Source organism: Leptodactylus fuscus, chromosome 2, assembly GCF_031893055.1.
Source record: "Leptodactylus fuscus isolate aLepFus1 chromosome 2, aLepFus1.hap2, whole genome shotgun sequence".
Classification (NCBI taxonomy): domain Eukaryota; kingdom Metazoa; phylum Chordata; class Amphibia; order Anura; family Leptodactylidae; genus Leptodactylus; species Leptodactylus fuscus.
This window is the reverse complement of record NC_134266.1, coordinates 236,092,635-236,107,030: the sequence shown is the minus strand read 5'-3', so window position 1 is coordinate 236,107,030 and position 14,396 is coordinate 236,092,635. Positions and strand designations below refer to the sequence as shown.

Below are 14,396 nucleotides of genomic sequence, written 5' to 3'. Positions count from 1 at the left end.
CCTGGAGATCTGCTTCATCCAATGAAATGTGTCAAGGAAATAAATCGCCATTGGTTACACGTATCTCCTTGATGGTATCCGATATGCTAATGTCTATCTCAACTAAATCTCCACCTCCAAATTATAGGTGTCAGTTAAATTATTACAAAGAACTCTTAATGTATATTGTGTTGGGGATTAACATTGCGCACATTTGCATAAACATATTGTTAATATGCATTATGAGAATAGAATGTAGATTTGCCCAAATGACTGGTAATTTAATGTAAGTATTGTGAATATAAATGTTATTAATTAGCATCAGCAATAAATATAGCAATTGTTTTACATGTGGATAGAAGTCAACTGATAAGTGTAGTCTGTTTATTCGAGCACACAACACTTACCTAGTACTGTATACAGAGCTCACATTGGAGATCTGCAGTAAATGGCTGTGCCGGGGGATTAAATATTGATTATTTCCCTGATTTAGGACAGTGCTGCCAAATAAGTAAACCATTGTCTCATGGAACATCCAACTTTATACTGGAACATAAAGTTCAATTTCTGACCCTCCCTTATAACACATAGAGCCCAAAAGGGAAAAGCAGACAAACATAGTCATTCAGTAGGACCACCTGGCCAGCCCCAGCATCACACTGAAAACCAGCTCTCTGCTTTAGAATGTGGAGGATGTAATAGAAAGATCATTCATGACTCAGTTACACTCCTGTGATCACACTAAAGGCATTCTGTGCAACCCTGATACAATGTAATAATATCCATAAGGATAAAACAAATGTGCACAATGCAATAAGCATGTATAGAAGCAAATGTCAAGGGAGGATGAAATGAACAGTGCAACGTACAATGTAATATCCTTGTCAAGAGTCAAATGCTGGTTAAATACATTATACAGAGAATTCATGCAATGTTCTATCAATGTTCTATGGGAGTATATACATTGTACAGAAATGATAATATAACATTAATCTAAAGAGTCAAATGAGGGTCAGAAAAATGATCATTTACCGTTCATGCAAGTACATAAAAGTTAAACAAGGATGAAGTACATTGTAACAGCCATGCAAAGAGATAAGGAGCAAGTGAGGGTGAAAAAAGTTGCAGCAGTCAAACAATGTAACATCTATATAGACTGTCAGATGTGGTGGAATTAATCTGCATACCAATGCATACATGCTCATATAATCATAGTACAATGATAGATAGATAGATAGATAGATAGATAGATAGATAGATAGATATGTCTTAAAATACTTAATAACCAGGGATTTTTCTACAATGATAACAGAAATACCTGTGCTTAGGCGGCTGCAATAGAATGCAAGATGATAGTTAAATCTTAAAGATTTCAGAAAAAAATCAGTGCAATAAAGAAGCAGAGAGAATCCCAAATCCCCCATACATTGCCCTGAGTCTGTGAACCGTGCTCTAACCCAGAGCCACCTGACAAAGCTGGAAGCATCCACAGCCTCACAATCTCAAGAACCGTAAGAACCTGCCAGACCTCCCCAGACCACCTCTCACATAACTAAAGTTTCTCCTGCACCAGGACTCCCCAGCAAACTTTTCAGCAAACTCAGGATAGGAGTCCTGTTTTAGCAAACTGGGTTTTTTTTTTCTCCACTACTTCTTTCTAAATAGTGGTACTTTTTTTTCCTTGACAGAGGAATGAAAGAGTGTAGGTGATGGGGGGAGGCAGGACACAGGGAAGGGGAGGCTGAGACACTGGGAGGGGAGGGGGATAGGGGGACAGAGTGTGGCAAGTCTAGCAAAGGGACCCTGCAGGAGAAGGAGGGGTCTGGTGGGATAGGGAGAGGGCAGAGAGGAGTGGAGGGGCTCAGATTTCAGCACTGCTGGGGGCAGGGGAGGACTAAGATGTGGGCATATACGTTGACTTCAAGGCAGTCAGGACTATAACTTCAGTACCTTGGCCCAGAGCAGATAGTACTAAGTTTCTGCTGGGGCCTGGTACTGGATTCTCCTTCTTTTCCCAAGAAATCGGCTGCATGAAGACAAGATAACTTTTGGGGACAGTCAGCCTCCTCTCCTCCCCTTCTCTTCTTCACTTCTTCCCACAAAGATTTTGCATGTCTAATATTTAGACATGTTTAACTTTGTGGATTCAAGGACACTAGTGCTGTTCGCAGCCACACAAGTGATATTATTAGCAGTTGTAAGATGCCAAGATGAAGACATCCGTAAGTGACAACTTTTCTCTTTATTTTTTACATCACTAATTTTTTTTTTTTTTTGTAGGATATATCCTCTAATCTTATATTTCATTTACATTGACGCGTTGAGATCAGTTGTGACGTTTGCTGAAACTTTTCAGCCAGCAGCTAGAGGGTTAATGAAATCTCACCTGCAGACATGACAGCTAGTCATCGTAGGTCACGCTTCATTAATTGCAATTCGTTACAGTGTCAATGTACTTTCAAGGTTATTGCATCCTCACTAGATACAGCATCTAGACACATTCCCTTACTTGTCACATGCACTCCAGATCCTTAGCAGTATAGTATAGTAGTATAGTGTTAGTAGTGCTGTATACATATGCATTCAATTTACGATATATGAGTTTACTAGCAGCTTTGGCATGCTATGCTGTTGGGATTATCGTTGTAAATCACTTAGCACTTGTAAAGATTCCCACTTACCTAATATCCTTAATCCTAAAATATGAAGGCTAAACTGAGAAGCTGTACCCCGTGTGAAGCAGCTGAAATAGCAAGAGCTGAGACATAATGACACATTGCTAGACAGTAAAATTCCAGGGCTTCAACCCAGGGCTGCAAATGTTAACCTTGATTGATAGTAAGAGCCTAGGGTGGCATAGTAGCTTTAGCATAGTAGCCTTCATGAAGTGTAGTCTATGCGAGGCAATTGCTTAACTTGCAATTCCCAATACAATCTTTAAAGCCATTCCATCAGTCTGACTTCTAGCTGGGTAGCAAGGTGTTAGAGTCCCGTGCACACAAGGCACAAAAGCTGCATTCTTTTCAGTAACCGATCTCTCACAGTATTTAAGGATCACAAAAAAAAGGGGAACTTTCCCTTAAGAGGCCGTGTGAATGTTGAAAAGCATTCCTGCGACACATTTCATTCCAGAAGAGCCTTAAAATAGCTTTAGTGAGCCATTGTTATACGCCAGACCAACCTCCCCCCAAATCTAATTCCCATCTTGACACATTGTCTAATATAGACTATCTATTGTATCATCCAAATCTCCCAAATATTCAGTCCCCTATATAAAATGCTGAATGGTATGAAGTGATAGGTTTTTACGCAGACATTGTTAAAACTGGCAAAAATGATGGAATATATGAGAAAACACCTGGCTAATGCCGAGACTGGGCAATTCTTCTAGATAAATGCTTGAAGCTTTATTTCTAGCAGAAATTTTTTAACTTGCTTGGGCAGGTCCCCAATGGTACAAAAAAAAAAAAAAAATCCTTTACGAGCCTTTTCAGTCTTTGCATACTACAGATTGTAAATCCATTGCACTGCTAGTATGGAAAAGGCATGTTCCCTTGACTTTATGCCATTTTTTCTGTTGGAATCATTCTTCCATTCCTTAAAGATCCTTTTTCTGTAGTTGACATCTGCAGAAGGGGAATTCTGTGCACAAAATCTTCAAGAAGCCAGACAGTAAAATGCAATATTTTCCAGTAAAATGTATATAGAGACATCGCCATGCGTATACAGGAGTGGTAGTTTTTTTTGTGTCATGTGTAAAGTATTGCATATCGGTAGCAATATTTAACCCTTCAGGTGAGTGAAGGCCTGGGTACTGAGCTGGTACATTGAACTCAATGTTAGTAGGAATGTTCATGCTACTATTGAGCAGGCTGATCTAATAGGGAGGGGGACAGATTCAGAGTCTATGACTTTTGTGCATGCAGATGAGCTTGTAAGATATGTCAATACGGTGTAAAGATGTGGCCTGATTTAAGACCCCAATACACTATTGTGATAGTTTATTTGCACTGGGAGGATTGGCAGCAATGGTTTCCAGATGGAGTTGAAATGCTGCCCATATTTATTTAAACTGGCCCCTGACAGTGAAATGTGAATTGAAACCTCTGTGTATTTTACAGAAAGGCCCATTCATTAAGGGTCCTCTGGGCTACCCAAGCCTAGGCATGGGACCCAAAGGGAGCTAGCCTGAGCATAATGAAGCATAGATCATGAGTAGCAATGGGCCTATAGTATACCCTCATGTCATTTAATATCATTTATAGTTATTTTATTTGCTTTTAATATCAGTTATCCAAATACGCATCAGATTTTATTTCATTACATCTATGATCATCACCTATGCAGAGACGGACTGTCATTGTTTCATAATGTATATACTGTATGCCATTGAATAATACATTTTATTTCCAGTTTAAGATAATAATCCCATTTTAATATACTACTAACAGAAGACCTCTATGGACACCAATTGGAAACAGGACTGACCTTAGAGAAACCTGCAGCTAATAACAATTCGCCATAGTTCATGTCGCAGTTAAAAACAATTCGCCATAGTACATGTTGTAACATTATATTACAACTTCCTATAACTCAAGCCAGAAAACTATGTACTAAGGCAATCTCCTCCCTCTTACCCCAAGCAGCCCCATTATTTTCTGAACTTAGATTACCTTCCTCAGTCTGGCTCAACACTGCCCCCGTCTGGTAATATTTAATATTGCACCCTTTATTACAATGACTACTCTACTAACATATAACCAGAAGTATTTTATACTACTATAAAAGAGATTTTATAAAGCAAAGTAAATCATTTAGTATCTATAAGTCTTTGGCTCTCCCAATATGTCATATATGTATATATACATACACCCCCATGTATATATATGTTTGTATATCTGACTTCATTGCTATATATGACACTGATATATGAATATTGTGTGATGTTTTGCATTTTATTTTATTTCTGCTTCCTCTTGCTTCTTCCTTCGCTTCTACTTATTACCCTCTGGCACAGTGGATGCAGGGAGCTGCGTACAGGATGGGCAGAGATATAGTGACAAAGATGTGTGGAAACCAGAACCCTGCCAAATCTGTGTCTGTGACACTGGGACTATTCTGTGCGACGAGATAATCTGCGAGGAAAATAAAGACTGCCCCAATGCTGAAATCCCCTTTGGAGAGTGCTGCCCCATTTGCCCAACTGAGCAGTCCTCCACCACCAGTGGTCGTAATTTATTTATTTATGTGTCATAAATAAATTACTTGTGCAAACCTATGGCTAACACCCCATTCCCTAACACACTGGGCAACCATAGGTCCCTGCCACCGTTAAAAAGGGCACCTCCTGATCAAACTTCTGCCTTGATCTGCAAAAATGTCCAACCTCTATATATAAATCCCTAACTGGGGACGGTACATAGCATGTCTTATAATATAGTAGTAATGCACATGAGATCAAAGCTTGGATACAACTTAATTACAGACATCCCAAGGCGAGCGGTGGTTATGTGTCCTTTTTTTGCCTCCAGTTGAAGCCACAGGTCTACACTCCTGCGGTTTCCTTTGGCAGTCAATTTGGAAGCTCCTGCTGAACAGACCATGTGCAACTATAAATATAAGACACATATTAACCTGTTCAGGCTCCACATAAAGGATAAAGCAAAAACAATCATTTTATTTTCAAAGAGGCGGAAGTGAAACCCTCCCTGAGGTGCCCTTTTTAATGACTGGTCCTGCACCATTAGCAATGCACTTGTAAACAGCATTTGTGTCTGATGACAAGCTCTTGAGACTAATGAGGCGTGTCCTCAAGGATATCAGGCCGGCTGGAAGATTAGCAGTGCTATGTGCAGTCTCCATTAATGTGTCTTCTTAACCCGTGTCCATAATTAGCTTCTCCTGTAACTAATCATTTCTTACCCCCCCCCCCCCATGTTTACAAGTGAAAAATTCCAACATTTGCTAACCAGCTCCCCAAACACGAACTCTTCTCGTAGACTTGTAACCATCTTGTACTAAGCCTTAAGATCCTACAAGTAGGAATGTGTCGTCTTGTAGATCCACTTGGGACAAATAAGTGAATCAGAACACTGTCTTATGTAGAGGAAGTTCTATGTCATGTCATTTAACACATAACTTCTTCCTAGGAAGAAGGCCTTCCATGTGTCCTATGTGTGTCTGTTTTGTGGTCTTTGTTCATTCATCATCTGTTTTGTGTATTTTGTGTTTTGTTACGTTACTAAATCATCAACTGAAATTCTATAAACTGACTTTTATCCCTTTTTTACTTTTCCTCCAATAAATAGGGCAAAGCGGAATTAAGGTAATTTGTTACTATTTCTTATCAGAATGAGTATATACAGCATCTAATACTACTACAAGGGATAGTAATGTACAAAACCTCAACGGTCAGCTATATAGAAAGTCTATTGCTGACCTGCTACATGATATGCTATTATACTGTGCTTCTCTAGTAATACATATACATATAAAGTACACCTAGAACTGCTACAAAACCATATAACTACTATTAGATTGTATCATCTAGTATTAAAGCATTTGTTCTGTTCTGCTTTGTTATTTTAGGGTCAGAAAGGTGAACCTGGCGATATTAAAGATGTAAGTATATACTTTTATTTTTAGATATCAGTAGTTAACTATATACTGTTTATCTATCTATCTCCTATCTATCTATCTATCTATCTATCTATCTATCTATCTATCTATCTATCTCTCTCCTAGCTATCTATCTATCATCTATCTATCTATCTATCTATCTATCTATCTATCTATCTATCATCTATCTATCTATCTATCTATCTATCTATCTATCATCTATCTATCTATCTATCTATCTATCTATCTATCATCTATCTATCTATCTATCTATCTATCTATCTATCTATCATCTATCTATCTATCTATCTATCATCTATCTATCTATCTATCTATCTATCTCTATCCATCCATCCATCATAGTCACTTTATCTAATTGCTCAATGACAAGTTCAGTTTTTGTAAGTGCATATATATATATATATATATATATATATATATATATACTCACACACACATTAGCTTATTTTACATAAAATAATATTATCTTTTCTCTTTTTTTAATATAATAGGTTTTAGGACCAAGAGGACCTCCAGGACCACAGGTACGGTATAGATAACCCATTGAAAATAATTCATATTTTACACATCTCATATCAAATTCTTGTTCAGAGTGATATTAATATATTTACCTGTCTTTATCAGGGACCTTCTGGTGAACAAGGACCAAGAGGTGAACGTGGAGACAAAGGCGAAAAAGTAAGTGAAAAATATATAAAAAAGGAAGATACAGTGAAGTTTTAGAGTTTAATTTTAGTGGGAAATATTGGTAACCTAGAAATAAGGAACATGTATCTGGTCAATCCAAGGGCAATCTAACCAATTAAACCAATGTGTTGTTACTATGGGGATCCCATCCTTATGAATGACCCCCATTGTACCCATCATGCGACTAAGAAACATTGTGTCTGCCTTATGAAACTTATCAGTGTCCATTGTAGATAATGTGTCCATCTTGAATATTTTGAGACTATCTTGTATGACTGGAGATGAATGTGTCCATTTTGGGTAGCAGGTAAAGTAATGTACCCATCTTGTGTCTTCATTTTAGGGTGCACCCGGACCCCGTGGAAGAGATGGCGAACCCGGTACTCCTGGAAACCCAGGACCCGCTGGCCCAGCTGGACCTCCCGGACCCCCTGGCCTTGGCGGAGTAAGTAGGCTCAGCATTGACGCCCAACCTTTGTCACGAGTCTGAAGAGTTCACATCCCAGTCTCACATCCACACTGCAAATTTGCTCTAGATCTCTAAATGAAGCTGACAGTATTGAAAGGCCTCACTGTTACCAAGTACCTCGTACACAGTCACTCTTTGTAATCCTTCAGTTTGTTTGCATTCCTCTGACACAAAATATCTTCTCTGCCCAGAAAGTTTTTTTTTCCTATTTTGCTGGACACTGTACAAGTAGATGATTGTCCAACATCAGAGACATGCAAGGAGATGCCCTCATACAGTCCCAAGGGTAGAACCTGAGCACATCCTGCAACACTGCAAATGATAATAGCCTCAATCTTTACAGAAACACATAAGGACATTTTTACGTTTTTTTGCAACATTTATAATGTGATTGTTTATTATCTGGCTACATTGATCTTTTTAATACAAATATACCGAAGACATAATAGACATCAATCGACAACACAACCATGTCTCCAAGTATGAGCAATTGTGCCTACAGCACTAGAAGACAATCAAACACATTCCCACATCCAGTGCCAAGATATAATCCTATACAGAAATCCTCACAATGAAAAGTCACTTAAAAGACTGAATCTATATGTTTCAACTTTACCTTAAAGCCCAATGATAAACCAAATCGATATATGTCATTGGTTGGATACATTACTCTAAAACAGCATATCTTTAAGGGTATATTCACATGTGCAAGATCTGTTACAGAAATTCTATAGCAATCCCAATGATTTAAATGGAAGTTGCAAAAATTCTTCTGCTTTCCTCCAAAACAAATGAATGCAATTGCTTTTCATTTGCAGAAATTTCTGCAACTTATTTGACTTAAAGGGGTTGTCCACTTTCAGACCAAGATTGACAAACAAATGTACAATAAAAAGATATACAATTTTCCAATATACTTTCTGCATCAATTCCTCGCGGTTTTCTAGATCTCTGCTTGCTGTCATTCATTCTGTTACTTCTAGAGGATAAAACTCTGACCATGGTCATGTGATTTACGGTCCATGGTCATATGATTTACACTCCATGGTCATGTGATTTACAGTCCATGGTCATGTGATTTACGGTCCATGGTCATGTGATGAGCACACAGGTGCCGCTCGTTACAGTCAAAGCACAATATTTAGACATCTGCTTGGTAATCAGCTGTGCACCTGTGTGCTCATCACATGACCATGGACTGTAAATCACATGACCATGGACTGTAAATCATATGACCATGGACCGTAAATCACATGACCATGGTCAGAGCTTTATCCTCTAGAAGTAACAGAATGAATGACAGCAAGCCGAAATCTAGAAAACCGTGAGGAATTGATACAGAAAGTATATTGGAATATTGTATATCTTTCTATTGTACATTTGTTTGTCAATATTGGTCTGAAAGTGGCCAACCCCTTTAAGGCTATACCCTAATACTAAGGCAAGAAATTGAGATCCAGTCTTCAAATTCCTTAGATATTCTTTTAGATGATTCCCTATATATCTTTCTATTATACTTCTATTGTGATATATAGTACTCTCAAATGACTCATTTGCTGGTTGAAGCAATATAGACAAGGATCACTTTCATGTAAAATATTTCCACCTATTATATTCATATAAAACATAGAACCACCTGAATCTAGACTATATCTAATTTCTGAGTTTTTCATATATATAATACTTGCCACTCCTCCATTCTTTGTGAAAGTGTCCAGCACTATATGGACAGTCTTGCATGTACTCATATACTCAATGTACATGTAACATACCTGGTTTGCAGTGTTTTCGTCTTGTCTGCAGAGTATCCTATATAGGTTATATCATACACATATCAAACTGAGTCAACTCCCAAGATCCCAGATTTGTAAAGTACATTGTAAATATATATATTTCAGTGTGTATATTTTATTCATACATTGAAAATGCAGTGTATTCTGTTCCAGAGCAGGAGGAGCGGAGCAGATTAATATACAGTTTTGTAGGGAAAAAAATCAGGATACCTTTTAATTATTTACATAAATCTTTGCTCTTTCTGAGCTTAATTGTCAAATGGGCGGTCCTAACAGAAGGATATTTCAGCATGCACACTTATACAGAAAAACAGTCATGAGTAGAGAATAAAGGACAAGTTTTATTGAATCTTTTCCTACAAAACTATATATCGATCTCATCTGTTCTTCCTGCTCTATAACATGCTACCTGCAGACTAGACTGTGAAAAGATCCCTTTAATATCAACATTTAAAGGAACTATATATTAGTTGCCAAATTAAATCTCCATTTATTGAAAAATAATCTTCACTGTAAAGAACACCTTCAATAATATGATAGCAAATATTAATAATATAGCAAATATTTCATCTATTATTCCCTGTCCGTGGTGAATAGCCTCAGTTCGGTGACATAGACAATTTGTTCCAAACCCTAGCACTAGGTGGCACTGTCATGAGATCAAAGTTACGACTCATTTTTGCAGTCATTGATCCAAATGAATAATACATCATCAAATACAAATGTAATATAATAATTAATTGCACATTTTATCTCATTAGTACATATTATAAATCATCTCATACAAGTATTGGTTTTATTTCGGCGAGGAAACAAACTTCATCAATTGTGTAATGATGTTTCATCTCAGTAGAAAAGGTTTAGTTAAAATAAATTATGGAAAAATGTTAATAGCCCTTGGAACGCAATATAGAAATATACAAAAAAAAAGTACAATTCTCAATAGTGAAGTGAATTATACAAAATTTAAGGAACTGATTTTTTTTTTGGAAGATGGAAGTTAGATGTAGACTCAGGCAAGTAGACTCTATGAGAAAGTAATGCACAACGCAATACTCTGTGTACTATATACAGATAGGTAGTATACAGTATACAGTAGGTAGTATACATTAGGTCAACCTGCCTTTTGCATCCTAAACTGAGTAGATTATGTAATAAACCAACCAGTTTACTATTCTATAGGCTCATCTGGTTGCCAGTATGTTTCCTTCTGGAACTCCAATCGCCAATCCTTTTGCAGCATCTTACAGTTTACTGCTGTGTGGTCATGTGTTACCAGGACAACGCAAGAGCCAGTCAGCAGGGTGCTGACAGGTTCCTAGGTCAGGGCTGCTGAGAGGTTCCTAGGTCAGGGCTGCTGAGAGGTTCCTAGGTCAGGGCTGCTGAGAGGTTCCTAGGTCAGGGCTGCTGACAGGTTCCTAGGTCAGGGCTGCTGACAGGTTCCTAGGTCAGGGCTGCTGACAGGTTCCTAGGTCAGGACTGCTGACAGGTTCCTAGGTCAGGGCTGCTGACAGGTTCCTAGGTCAGGGCTGCTGACAAGTTCCTAGGTCAGGGCTACTGACAGGTTCCTAGGTCAGATACACTGTCTTAAGGACTGACCATGCAGGAAGCTAATATTAAACAGAATAGAAACTGGCGCTGTTTTAGGAACTGTAGTCAGGAAATATTTCTTATATGTAGCTGAAACGTAGCCCCCCTTCCCCCCCCCCCCCTAAAATAAATTTTGTTTGTAGGCCCAAGGCAAGCCTGACACTGGTTGGATACACTGCTTTATACCCATGGTTTATGATAGGTATAGGTCACAGAAAAGTTCAAATTATGACTCAATGCTCTTCATATCTCAATATGCCGTGCACAATTAATAGTGATATTTGATTTTTACAGAACTTTGCTGCTCAGATGACAGGAGGTTTTGATGAGAAAGCTGGAGGTGCACAGATGGGTGTTATGCAAGGACCAATGGTAAGAAAGGCTTTCTAGTACTTGTAGTCATTTACATCGCCACCTAGAGGGAATATTAGCAAGATGTGTAGGCTGCGGCCTACATGGGCAATTCATAACAAGGTTTACTAAATGTATCTCTATGATGTAAAATTATGGTAGGGGGGTATTTATTATAAAACCACATATACTATATTATTATATGTGCAATGGGGTTATATTACTGCCTACAGACTATAATTGTATAATTGTAGCCCTGAATACATGTCTACAGGAATAAATCCACAGAGAGGACAAATTTAGCAAACTTTGGACAATACTATAACTTCTATATAACCTCAAGTCAGACGGCCATAGATTATACATAGAACTGATGCTGAGAATGTTACAAAGAATTATTGTGATTTTTTTTTCTTTCCTGCCTTGGATTTACAAAAAAGGTTAAAAAAAATGTCTGTAAACATAAGACAGAATTTGTTTAGACTCTAGTTGGTCTTGGACTGGAAGTCTTAAACATGCAGACAACAGCTACTGCTTTATAAAATCCCTTAAGAATTCCTCCAGGAAACGTCTGCTCTCCAGCCCCTCTTGGCAAGCAGTAAATGAAATCTAGAGCTGGTAAACATGGCCGCCTTCCAGCTCCAAGCCTCTAAGAAGCCGCTTTAAATAAATATAGATGTGTTACTTAGTACACACAAGAAGCATACAGTTCTATAGTGTCCTCTTATACAGAAGGCCATTGATGGCCCTTGCAGTGGTGTTTTACTATCTTATTCATATTTTACTTATGTTTTATTCATATTACAGGGCCCTATGGGACCTAGAGGACCTCCCGGACCTCCTGGCTCTCCTGTAAGTATCTCCTATTATGTGTCTCATTAATCAGAGTCTCATTAACGTCTTTTCATTAACTCTAATTGGCTTTAATTTCAGGGACCTCAAGGTTTTCAAGGAAATCCCGGTGAACCTGGCGAACCTGGTGCTGGTGTAAGTAATGTGGTTATTACAGTATATACAGTATATTGCTACTACCCTAGCCATTCTCAGCAGGAACACCACCATCACTTTACAGTCAGGTATATTGCATTGGGAGCTGTTCTGGGGGTGTATGTAATGATATTTTGTCTATGGGTCTAGAAGTGAAGTGGTGCGTTCATGGGAGGATGTCTATTCTAGATTTGTGACTACAATACACCCCTTAAACTGCATGCCAGAAAAGAAGCTATGTAAAGCAATGTCTCCATCTGTAAAATAAGGGGTGTGGGGGCGTATAGACTAAACAACAGTGCAGCTATATAGCAATGTAAGTGACTGCTTTAGTCTTTATTGTATCTCTAGGAAAGATGGGTTTGGCTCTGGCTCAGTTACTTTTCAATTAAAGCTATTACTAATATATATTGCATAGTTGGTTAAAATAATGTACCTATATGCATATATCCACCGTACTTAAACAAAGGCTAACCCCCTTGTTTATGGATGGGTGATGGAAATGAGCCATGTAAATGTTTTCAAATTCATGACAACCTCTTTGTACATTAGGTGATGTAGAAATTAAAATTAGAGTCACGACCTCTAGGGGGAGCACTCTCTGTACACAGATTTGGATTTGTTTGAGGCCATCTTTGACTGTATTTCTGCTTTTGTTTTATAGGGCCCTATGGGTCCCCGTGGTCCTCCCGGACCTGCTGGAAAGCCTGGTGATGATGTAAGAATCATATTGATATATTTAAATACATACGAAAATATAACATATCATTGTCCCAAATGTCAGAAATATAATTGTCCATTGGAAACAATACTAAACCCATATAGCATGATAGTGTTAATAAACATCTTAATACTTTCTCCAAATATATTAATGCCATGTAATATAAAATTAGAACTGTATATACATATATAAATATAAATATATATATTTAAATTAATCTACTATATAATTAAAGCTAATATTAGACGCCATCACTATTGGACTAATGGGGTAAAACTGACTATTCTCTCCAGTCACTAACTAAAGTTCTCTTTTATTAGGGTGAAGCTGGAAAACCCGGTAAATCTGGTGAACGTGGACCCCCAGGACCACAGGTAAGAGCTTTTGGTCAATAAATCACATTATAGTACACACTTTCAATTACACTGACCTAGTTCCAGTCACCATATATAGAAGGAAAGCCCCCCTCCCCCCAAGATAGATATGAGGGTCTATAATTTAACACATTACACTACTCCTATACATCATCCATATACTGAGGTTATTGTATGGGTAGGATACTGACTCCACAAACCTCTGCAGCAACCATTATACTGTTAGGGGAAGATTTGTAACTCCACCTTGAAACCTTATTACTTTTAATGGAATACATCATGATGCAATGGAACATGGATACTTTTCTTGTAAATCCCTATTATACCCTAATAACGGAACATTATAAATGGAAGCTATCAGATCTGGAATGATGATACTGTTAATGGAAAAGCCATGATCCTACTGGATGTACAATATCACTACAACTAGTGGAATATTCCTACAAATATTGGAAACCATCACACACCACTGTTGGAACACTGACCCCATTACTGGAGAACATCAGGTCCAGATGGCTAAGCTCTAACACTACTATTGGGAGTTGTCAAGCCAATCTAATGGAACATTGGTGGATATCATATCCTGCTGGTTGAACACTGACAATATTTACGGGACACATCCATGAATGAAGGACACCATATCTTGCTGATGGAATAAGAAGTTTGCATATGATGTCTGCTTGTGGAACACTGACATCAATATTGGAGGACATCATGCTTTGGGGGGAGGGGGGGGGAATTACTATAGTACTCCAAGACCTACACCACAAGTACTATACACAATAGGAATAATGAACGCCTTAGAC

At 38.1% G+C, this 14,396-nt stretch overlaps 1 protein-coding gene across 2 annotated transcripts in view; it reads left to right on the top strand.

The window, feature by feature from the left end:
- Nucleotides 1-1,871: 1,871 nt before the first annotated feature.
- Nucleotides 1,872-14,396, top strand: part of COL2A1 (collagen type II alpha 1 chain) — a 43,366-nt gene continuing 30,841 nt past the window's right edge. The window contains exons 1-12 of one of the 2 annotated variants that reach the window (XM_075265878.1): nucleotides 1,872-2,201; nucleotides 4,997-5,206; nucleotides 6,288-6,304; nucleotides 6,568-6,600; nucleotides 7,110-7,142; nucleotides 7,243-7,296; nucleotides 7,649-7,750; nucleotides 11,452-11,529; nucleotides 12,316-12,360; nucleotides 12,442-12,495; nucleotides 13,160-13,213; nucleotides 13,537-13,590. In XM_075265878.1, the coding sequence (XP_075121979.1) occupies nucleotides 2,108-2,201; nucleotides 4,997-5,206; nucleotides 6,288-6,304; nucleotides 6,568-6,600; nucleotides 7,110-7,142; nucleotides 7,243-7,296; nucleotides 7,649-7,750; nucleotides 11,452-11,529; nucleotides 12,316-12,360; nucleotides 12,442-12,495; nucleotides 13,160-13,213; nucleotides 13,537-13,590 (828 nt within the window). In that variant the 5' untranslated portion in view covers nucleotides 1,872-2,107. The remainder of the gene's footprint in view (nucleotides 2,202-4,996; nucleotides 5,207-6,287; nucleotides 6,305-6,567; nucleotides 6,601-7,109; nucleotides 7,143-7,242; nucleotides 7,297-7,648; nucleotides 7,751-11,451; nucleotides 11,530-12,315; nucleotides 12,361-12,441; nucleotides 12,496-13,159; nucleotides 13,214-13,536; nucleotides 13,591-14,396) is intronic. The other variant, XM_075265879.1, reaches the window with a different exon arrangement.